This window comes from Embiotoca jacksoni, unplaced genomic scaffold (genome assembly GCF_022577435.1).
Source record: "Embiotoca jacksoni isolate LCO1_2020_lvr unplaced genomic scaffold, fEmbJac1.0.p SCAF_28, whole genome shotgun sequence".
Lineage (NCBI taxonomy): Eukaryota > Metazoa > Chordata > Actinopteri > Embiotocidae > Embiotoca > Embiotoca jacksoni.
The window spans coordinates 3,043,882-3,054,230 of record NW_027185379.1 but is presented as its reverse complement, the minus strand read 5'-3'; the positions used below and the strand labels follow the sequence as shown (position 1 = coordinate 3,054,230).

Sequence of the window (10,349 nt, the reverse complement as noted above, 5' to 3'; positions counted from 1 at the left end):
AAATGTTAAATCTGATGTGGATATACATTTAAATATATAACTATGATATAGAGCTCTTTTTTCTCAATCACAAATTTAAAACTTTACATGTTTAAGAAGTCATATTAAAGTAGAAATTAAAGCTCAGAAGTTAACGCCAGACTTCGTAGACAACATCGAAAATAGATGCCACTGAAGCTTAATAACTAATAATAACAATATTACAATAATATCAGCATAAATCTGACTTACTTTAGCTTGTATGCAACTTGCTTGCTATATTTCATCATTTCCTCTGCATGAAATTCTGCAACATATCTATGGGCAGCGGGAAGATGATGGTGGAGTTCTTCTCTGCGGCGATGCTGTTGAGAGTCTGCAGGTATCGCAGCTGGAGAGCAGAGGGGGCCTCAGCGATCACCAGAGAGGCTTCTTTCAGAGCTCTGGAGGCCTTCATCTCTCCCTCTGCAGCAATGAGCTGACACATTGACAACAGTCTTTATTTCTACAAATGTTCCCTCAGCATTCTCTCATTTTCATGGTCAGAATATATGAACGGGACATTAGGTTTCCATTGCTCTCCTCACCTTAGCCCTGGCCTCTCGGCTCGCCTCTGCCTCAGCTGCCATGGCTCGCTGCAGCTGCTGAGGCAGCTTCACATCCTTGATCTCTACACGCTCCACTTTGATACCCCACGGATCAGTGGCTTCGTCCAGGGATTCCTGCAGGGTAATATTGAATAACGAATACTGCAGTCACATAAAACCATTGTTTGCGCTGCTATATTTTAATGAACAATGAATCAAATAATCGTGCAACTTGTCAACAAACTCCTCAGTGCTATGGAGGTTTTTAGCCATTATTAGATTCATATTTTGATTGATATTCTGATGGTCAACTAATGCACCTGTAAAATAGCTATCGCAGAGTTAGAGCTGATTTAACTGATTCCTATTCAGGAACAAGAAAAATAGTCTTTTTTCACTACTAATGCTTTTTGCATGCAATTTCAAAATGAACAGATTACAGCTGACAGGCTACAAATTTTATTCACTTTTTGTATTGTGTTTAAAGGCACACTGAATTTTGTTTGTGACATAAGAATTATGTTTTGTTGACTCCACCAAATCAAAAATAATTGTATCTTCTGAGCTTGAATGTTTCACACAATGTTATCCTCACCTGCATATTAAGTGAAATTCCCTCTCTGTCAGATAGAAGTTCTGCAAGGTTTTTGGTACCAAGTGCGTTCCTCAGGGTGGTTTGAGCGAGCAGCCGAGTAGATGAGTGCGCGTTGGACACATTGGCCACAGAGGAGATGGGGCAGTGTATGCGGAAATACACCACTCCATCCACAGACACTGTCACTGAGTCTTTGGTTAGGATCTGCAGAATTAAAGAAAAGAAAAAAAAAAAAAAAAAGCAATTATGATGTATATATTATTTTGATCACTAAAGAAAATGAGAGTTTTAATTAAGGCCTGTGATATAGGCGATTTTGAGAGAGACAAATGTCTTCTGTTTAATGTAATAGCAGGACAAACATAAAAAAGACGCACCTCTTGTGGGGGAATATCAAAGGACACAGTTCTCAGGTCAACCTTGACGAAGTTATCAATGCAGGGCAAAATAAAAAAGAGTCCTGGAAAGAGATAAATATCAAATTAGGTCATGGTTTGGAACCATTTTTTAAGCAGACTTCTACAATGTGGTAATCAGTGTGTGGAATTGTTTTCCCTGCAGTGTTTACGCATGTATGTTACATAACAAACCTGGCCCTTTAGGTTTCCTGTCTGTGATCCGACCGAGTCTAAAGATTACAGCCCGCTCATACTCCTTCACAATCTGGATGTTAGAGAAGACATAGAGTACAAAAACAAATAAGCACATCGGGAAATATTAGCTCATGATATGCAGCCACATCACTGAACTAAACTAAAACAGAAACAAAAGCGGTCAAATCTCGATCAGTGCTATAAGAATATAGTGTACCTTAACACACATAAATAATGTGATTGGGAAGGTTACTGCCACAAAGATGAGGGATATGATGACCACCAGCCAACCACAACATCCCAGTCTTCCTGAGTTTTTATCTGTCAACAGAGTGGAAAAACACTTTACAAGCTTGTAGTCAAAAAAGGAAAGGTGTTTTGCATATTTTCCACAGCACCTTTGTTCCACATTTGTAAGCGTTTATATCCAGACTTAAAGTCGATGTAGTCAGTTTGTTGACAGGACATACGATACAGTGGGACAGCACCTTTTGTTACAGTTTACACAAAACATACATGTACTCAGGCTCAGGAGTTATAGATCCACACTTCCCCTTTGTCACGAATGATGTAATTAATCTTTAAAGGAAGTTGTGTAATTTAAAATCCACCTGAGTATTGTGTAAATCTACTAAAGATCTGATATATCAGCCTTAAAACACTAATGTTGTCTTCTCTTTCATTCATTTTCATTAACATGCTCGTTGGTCCTTATAATTGGATGATTAACTCACGCATGTCAGATAATTGGCAAACATGCCAAACCAACTTGTACAACAGTGCAAAAGCCATTTGGTTGACAATAATATCAACAGAAAAAAAGCTATTGCTCACATTTGAGATACTGAATGTGTCACTTTTGCTTGATATGCGACTTAAACATTCAAAACTGAACAAAGAAAACTTTTTGACATTTTCTGATTCGGTTTCGAGGTATGATTTAAAGGGGGGGATATTGAGAAGGATGATAAATAATGCTTGTCTCATTACAGGTGAATGTGAAGCATGGAAAACTAGTGTTGTTAATGAAACCAAATAATTGCTTGAGAATAAAATGTCAGCGTGCTAAAGACATACATTAAAAAAATAGGAAATTCTTCCTTACTGTATCAGTATCTTTGAGGGGAAATGTTCACACAATTACCCACATGTTTAGATCCCCTTTGTTGTATATCTAGGTTTTCCAGCTCATTTGGTATCCATGGTGAGGAAGTGGTAAAACAAACACTTCACATCTAATGACAGTCACAATGCAAGACTCATATTTTAAAAGATTTTTAAAAAGTATTTACCTGTGATATTCTCCGCGTTGACCTCAAGTTTATCTTGTGTAGCCATCTCTGCTGTGCTGGACGTTGTCGAGATCATAAGTGAGTCCTCTTTGTAATGGAGAAGTGAAGCGGCAGTGCGCCCGTTTACCTTTGTTCTCCCTGTGGGGTGTGGTCTATCCACTTCCCTCATCACCTGGTGCTTTTCACGAGTCCGAGACTCTCACACTGTCATTTAGTGTGTGATTCTTGGACTCACCTGGTGGGTGAACAATGGAGTCTATCCAGCTTCTATGTGGCGCTTAAAGTTCAGATCTTGTGGTTTCCCATTAAATTGTTCGACTCAAGTCCAGGAGCCTGTCACCTGTTGGGTGCAGCTTATGAATAAATAATCAGTGGTATCCAAGTCATGAAACATTAAATACGGTGTGAGACGAAGAAGATCATGATCATGTTTCCCCCTTATGAGGGAACCTTTTCCACATTTCCCCACAGATTTCCGGGGTTTTTCCAAAATGATTCAGATTTCTTTCTTTAGTTAGATAAAAATAATATTTATATTTATGTGGTAGAAGCTTAATAAAGGTAGATAATTGTATAACGTTACTGGTAATGTAAATATTTTCAGTTTGCTGCTTGTTAATATGCAGTTCAGAGCAGTTAAAATTACTGGCTGTGACAAACTCATTTAGCTCGTCATCTAGCTACAAAACCAAGGAAATTTTACGTGACAAACAAACCAGGCGTACTGAACTTGTTTGGACACTTCAAAAAGGATCTACAGTGCAGCTAATGACAATACAAACGATACTGAAAAACATTCTAGATGGCGTCACTATAGTTTTGCTGTGGCTGTTTAGTTGCTACTGTGGTTTTGCTAAAAACAGAAACAAGCTAGCTATACATTTGTTACTCAATCCACTCCTGTGTCCATAAAATCTAACTTTACAGTGAATAATTACAAAACAATTGCCACTAACTGCTAAACCTCTGAGAACCAGACTAAGGACAGACTGAATACTACGGTGACTCTCTATCACCTCTTAAGGTACAAAGTGGTATTACAAGATAGGACATAAATCTTACATATTGCACCTTTAAGGGCTATCTCTCCCTCTCTCTCCTGCTGCAAGAGTGCACTGTCGACTGCAGTTAAGCGTGAACAGATTGAACTGGTTGTTCATATTCCGCTCTAAGCTTTTGCCATTACTGGACATTGATCACTCAGCAACATGTTCAGACACAGATGGAAGACTTGGATATTCAGATTAAAATGTTATTTCAAATGACTGCGCCCAGCACAGTAGAGACACACAGAGTTAATGTTATTACCAAGATTTTCTACTAAAACCATAGCCTGCCCAAAACACCTGTATTTGCATCATTTGCAGTTGACACCTCATCAAATATTAAGACACAATACAATTTTAACAATTTCATTTTAAAAATACCCGAGGATGAGGAAGTCTTCCAGCAGGATACTTGCATCCAGTGGAAAGGTCCTCCACATCAGGCACCAACTGTCTCCATCATATACTTGCGACTGGACTCATAAGCCAGGAAGAGGGCTCCGCTGGCAGGGAAGTAGGAGTCAGGCCAGAGTATAGAGCAGTGAACCCTGTAGGATATGACAGAGTCAAACATCAACACGGGTCATTCCCCACAGACGAGTAAGCACCCAGCCTGGACCAATTAGTAAGATGCATCCTCACTTTGCTTCAGCGTACGGAGGCCTCAAGAGGTCACTGCAAAGAATTTTTTTGAGGAATACTTCTGTGTTATCTCACAATAAAGTTTGTGTTCCCCGCAATATTTTTCACATTGACTCGCAATATGTTTTTCGTTTTCTCACAATACATGTTCCCTCGCAAAATGTCTTGCTTTTTCTTGTAATATTTTTCATCTCTCATGAAACTTTCCTTCTTCCACTCCTTCTGAGCTTAATGTCTATTCTTGTTCGGCTACTAAATATAACAAATATTGCAAGGGAATGTAAAAAGTATTGCGAGGCTGTGACCCAGCCTTGTATTAACCCCTAATCGTGAAGTTTGTTATGAACTGAAAGGGCGATTTAAGTCGAGGCAGTGCGTGTTTGAGTCAGCACTGTTCTCTACTGAACCAAAGGTCTTTACAAGAAGCCTAATAATACAGTTGCTGTCCTTCAAACTGTAATTATGACGACATGTGTTGTAAACCAGCAATTTATCCTCCCGTGTTGTCACAAATGTGGAGTGATTTTTTTTCAAATTTGCATTCAGCAATATGTGAGAACTGTACCATTGTGTCCAAAACCCATCTGGGTGAATAAATAAATGCATAAATGCATGTTTAAATCTTACCCTCAGTGCGTACAATGCCAATGAAGATCTTCATGAAGCCCACTTGCCTCCCAGCTAAAGAGTACACCTGGATCCTGGACTTCACACAGTCTATTCTATTCTACAGTCATCAACCACAGACAAGTTCCTCCAAATCCACCGCTGAACATGAGAGGAAGTACACCTGCAAACAGAAATTATTTTGTGGGGGTAGATCACAGAAACAGGTGAACATCATAAACTGCAAAAATGCCCTGAACTTGAAAAGGGAAATAACATTACCATACCTAGAACCGTCCTTGTCTGTGCCCATGTGTTGTGCAAATGTAGACCGACACAGTTCATAGGCCCCAAAAAAGCAGAAGTAACCTGGGATCTCCCTCACGATGGTGGACGTCAGTCTTTGGTAGAAACCCAAAGGGCCGTTTGTCTTCAACACCGTCTTAACTACGGTCCATACTGTGCTGAAGTCACACCACAACACAGTCAAAAGTGACTGTCGTAAACTGAAACTGAACATGTTCTTATTCAAATGTCTCCTTTTGGTCACGCTGACCTTCTCTGTCCTCTTGCTACCTGGCCAGACGCCTCCATTTCATGCATGGCCTGCAGGCTACATTTCACCAGCTCTGTGGGGCATAACGCCATGGCGGAGAAGATCGAAGCTAAAGACCCTGCAGATGCCTTCTGGATATCACTGCCGACCAATGAGAAGGAGTGCAACTGCAGACATAAACAATAAAGGGTTTTAATGTGGATACAGAAACACCTGGAACTTCAGTCTTTATAATTACACAGGAAATCTAAATGTATACGGTGGCTGGAAACATAAATTCCTGCCTGCTGTAGCCACATAAAAAGGAGCTCAGCCATTTGTGAGCCATTTACAGCATCTCTCGATTATTATTTACTTAATTATTAAGTCCTTAATTGCCACCAAAGACCCAAAGATATTCAGTTTAAAATGATATTAAATTATGATGTAGCACTGTGCGACAGTACATGATGAAAGGCTTCACTGCACAGAGGGTGGACAGAGGACGCAGCAACTCGTGGAGGAGATGGAAGCAAATGTGGAGGAGAATTAATCCACCAAAAATGTCTAAATTAGCAGCAAAAGCTTGCGATCAAGACTATAGGAATACACACATACACACACACACACACACATATACATATATATATATCAACCTGAGCATCAAACCTGAGATCAGCTCCTTTATCCATCCTGGACAAAAAGCGGAACACATCCTGGCAGAGGCCATAACTCAAGAAGAGCACAGCGTTCTCACTGATGTTGGCTATGAGGACTGGTGTTGTGCCTTTGTAGAGACCACCGAGTCCCGTCTGTTTGACGGTTGAAATGAAGCAGTGGATGAAGCCACGGTACACGGTGGGAAACGTCTGCATCTTCACCTTCGCGGTGTCAAACGGTTGACCGCTCAGCACACAGGCTGTGCCACCTGAGGTAGGACCTCATGACACTGGGTGAATCATTTGGAGTCAGAGCACAGGCCAGGAAAGAGTTGAAACATTTGAGTGCTTACCCAACTCGATACAGTTTTATGCAAGGCCAGAGTCTTGGTCATATTTGGCCATGACAAATGCAGCCAGACAACATTTTTGTTGTTGAATATGACTTTGTAGATACATGACTCTACACTGCAGTGACACTTTGTTAATGGCTGTCTCTATTATTTTTGAATTGTTATCAGCCAGTTATGTGGCCTGCTGCTGACCTCAGGGCATATCCTTGACTAAACAACTGAAGAAAGAGAATCACACCAGTCCATGTTTAATATCTGTACCATCATGTAAATTTGACATTTTTTTAATATGGCTTATTTGGGTATTAAATACATGTGACTGATTTGACTTGTATCAGCCAATGATGATCCATGTTTGATCTTCAGTAGATATAAAAACAGATAAATGGCACACGGGATAGATTCTTGACTGATCCAAACAATTTGAACCCACCTATTGCTCCAGCTGAGAAGTCCACGATCGCCTGGATTAAAGGATGTGGAGGCATGATGATTTAAAAGATGTGTGCCTGAAAACATAAAAGAACAATGGTTGAAGCTGTTTCACCTTGGAATAATCGGAACGTTAATATACTGGCAAATGATGAGCAACGATATAGAAGTCCAATAAAGAGCAATAAATCGCTCTTGTGTAGACTCGATATTGAAGATACAAAACAGCAGGATTAAAATATCTGAAGTAGGTCCGGACATAGTTGATGCTTCTCACCTGTGGTCTCTCCTCAGTTTGGGTTCATCACTCGTGTTGATCTTAAATGGTTGCCCGTTTACCTCACGAAGAACAACAATTTGTCCAGCACTGTTCCACGTGGAACCAACATCCTACCACGCAACACGTTTCCACGAAAGCATCTCAATTCCCAAAATCACAGTTCAACTTCCTGGAACGGAGGACAAATTTCCTCTAAAATCCAACTTGCCTAATGCTGCCCGTCGTCCTGCACTTCCGCGTTCTTAGTAACGAGTTATCTAATTGATTGGCAGATTTCTACAAGTCGTTCCTGCTGCGCGCACATTACGCGCAAGGAGTTTTAACAAGCCATCCATAAGGAGGAAGACACATCACGCAGAAAAATAGTTCATTTCAAAAAATTTAAAAAAAAACCCGCCTAAACGTATCATTCGTGTCTGACACTACTGTGTACAACAGTATTACTTTGCTGTGTGTTATCACTGAATTAAAGTCACGTTTAGCGAAGCATTATTTAGAAACAGGAACAGGTTTGAACTCAGACTGAATACTACTGCATCTTAACATTTGATTCGATGGCTCCTGGACTGCAGAGTTGCGGGAAAATAAAATAAGATTATGGAAAAAGAACACTATAGTGATAAAAAAAAAAACAACAACAACAACATCATCAACGCAGTCTTAGTGTGGTGTTTGGTTTATGTCCAGTTTACTTAGATAAGTGCGGAAGTGATGACTTGCGCGTCAACATTTGATTGAAAAACTTGAGAGTGTAGTCTCGCGTATTCACGTTAGATAGTTCATGAACATGGAAAGTGTCCTATAACCTCTTGGGTGCCGTCTATTCCCAATTTTGGGGATATAATACCGACCTGTATGTGTCTGGTTGAAATACCTACTACTGTCCACAAGATGTCAGTCTACTCCATAGTTGGCCTCCCAAACAGCTTCTGGTCCAACAAAGAAGCATGCAGCAGCATATCGACATGACAACAGGCTTTAGTTTGTAGCATTACTTTGACTCTGAAAAGCTCTTTTCTTGTGTTTTTGAAAAAAAAAAAAAAAAACTTTAAGTATATTTTTCTAAAACTATATTTTTATAGCCTAACAGAGATTTTGTCATTAGTATTGTTAAAATGTTGCTCCATTTATCTCTGCGGTACCCCTAATTTGGAGAAATTTGAATTGCTTTTAGCTTTTTTTTTAACCACTTTGTTAACATGGTACTTTATAGTATGACATGCTGTGACTATCAGCTGTAGCAATGGAAGCAACAGTATTAATGTTAAAGTTGAAAATTAATTTAGAAACTGTGACCAAATGTTTAAAGACGTACATGGCGAATATGGTTTGTTATCAGATGATTCAGGTGGCATAAATATCAAATGAATTACGAAATAAATGAGTAGTTGTAAGATAAGGTTTAAAAAAAAAAAAAACTGGGCAAATGACATATTTTGTTTTTGTTTAAGTAAACAGCAATCATCATAAGACATTCAAAAATATCACCTTTCTTCAAATGTTAATACACTTACTTTTTAGCTATGTTTGTGATATGTATTGATCTTAAAAACAGCAAAGGATTAAACGGTAATTATGACATGTGCAAAGTTTTGGGCACCTATTAAATCAGTAATTAGCAATTCTCCCTCTACCAGATATCACAACTTGCAACTCTTTTTTGTAACCAGTTGAATTTCTTTCAGATCATTTCAATTTCAGAGTTGCCTGGCAACTTAAAAGGCTACCAACAGATTCTCAGTAATGTTCAGGTAATATGAACAAGACAGTATCACATTTGGATCCAGAATTTGTGAATACTTAGTCGAATCAATTCTTCCCTCTGGCCATGTGTGGCCATGAATGTTTTCTGTGCCACATGACTGCAACGCCAAAGAAGAATTCCAGTCGGCGAGGTGTTCTTTACATCAAGTGCTGCTCCTTATATCTCCAACATTTGCCTTTTGTGGCCAACCAGCTCAATTTGAATTTTATTTAAAGTATTATGGGTGATCAAGATGTTGTAGGTAAGGTTTCATTGAATGTCTGTTTGTGAATCAGTCCACCATCACTCCTAAACCCTCCTAGCTTTTCCAGTCATATGGTGGACAAGCTGACAAGCTTTTTGTAGATTTCCCCTGCTTTGTTGGCTTTGATCAGCTTCATTTTCAGATCCTCAGGCCGCTGCTTTGAGGAATCGAACTTTGTTGAGTGCTATCACAATGTTAGTCAGAAAATGCAATGATGATACATTTATCATCATTGAATTTTTCATCCACTAATAATTCCCAATGACAATCGTTGGCCTGCCTTAAAGTTGTGAAAGAGCCGATTAAAGCCTAAGGAGAGACTGAAGTTCTGACTTTACAAGTAGAGCGTGCCTAAACGTTTGCACAGGCAACAATTACTGTTGCTTCAGGGGTTGCGTTTACATCTTTTCATCATATAAATACATGAAACATGTCGTTTGCCCATGCAAGCCCAACAATTGCAAAACCTACAATAATATAACCCTGAATAATAACAGCAAAATATATAAGGGAAAGTAATGGATATAGCAAAGCTCTTAACGTAATGTAAGAAAAATAACGACATACATTGAATAATGAAATAAAGAGAGAGAAACAGTGAACAGAGAAAAATGCAATCTTTGGTCTTCACTCAGAATAAAAACAATGGCCCTTTTTTTTTCAGGAACTCTTTCGATGCCATTCATTGGTGCTTCTCGGCTGTCAGTCAAATGTGGGCGGTGTCTGCTGACTATGATACTT

General features: G+C 39.3%; 2 protein-coding genes across 2 annotated transcripts; both read right to left on the bottom strand.

Annotated features, from left to right (window-relative positions):
- Positions 1-90: 90 nt before the first annotated feature.
- Positions 91-4,523, bottom strand: stoml3a (stomatin (EPB72)-like 3a). The gene is made up of 7 exons (XM_069161206.1): positions 3,047-4,523; positions 1,972-2,075; positions 1,752-1,824; positions 1,539-1,621; positions 1,162-1,365; positions 567-701; positions 91-457 (listed from the first exon to the last, which is right to left on the bottom strand). Exons 1-7 carry the CDS (start codon positions 3,213-3,215, stop codon positions 266-268), a joined length of 960 nt encoding a protein of 319 aa, XP_069017307.1. The 5' UTR covers positions 3,216-4,523; the 3' UTR covers positions 91-265.
- Positions 3,306-7,744, bottom strand: slc25a15a (solute carrier family 25 member 15a). The gene is given in 10 exon segments (XM_069161208.1): positions 3,306-3,386; positions 4,474-4,608; positions 4,611-4,640; positions 5,362-5,458; positions 5,460-5,524; positions 5,635-5,804; positions 5,897-6,037; positions 6,545-6,803; positions 7,321-7,396; positions 7,597-7,744. Coding segments are annotated over 8 exon segments (894 nt in total). The 5' UTR covers positions 7,376-7,396; positions 7,597-7,744; the 3' UTR covers positions 3,306-3,386; positions 4,474-4,531.
- Positions 7,745-10,349: the final 2,605 nt, after the last annotated feature.

Bases quoted from the DNA above. Each gene is read 5' to 3' on its own strand.
- stoml3a (XM_069161206.1), bottom strand. From the start codon at position 3,215: ATGAGGGAAGTGGATAGACCACACCCCACAGGGAGAACAAAGGTAAAC. The intron at 2,076-3,046 runs GTAAATACTTTT...CTCTGTTGACAG, and splicing joins CAACGCGGAGAATATCACAG to ATAAAAACTCAGGAAGACTG. The intron at 702-1,161 runs GTGAGGATAACA...ATTACCCTGCAG, and splicing joins GAATTTCACTTAATATGCAG to GAATCCCTGGACGAAGCCAC.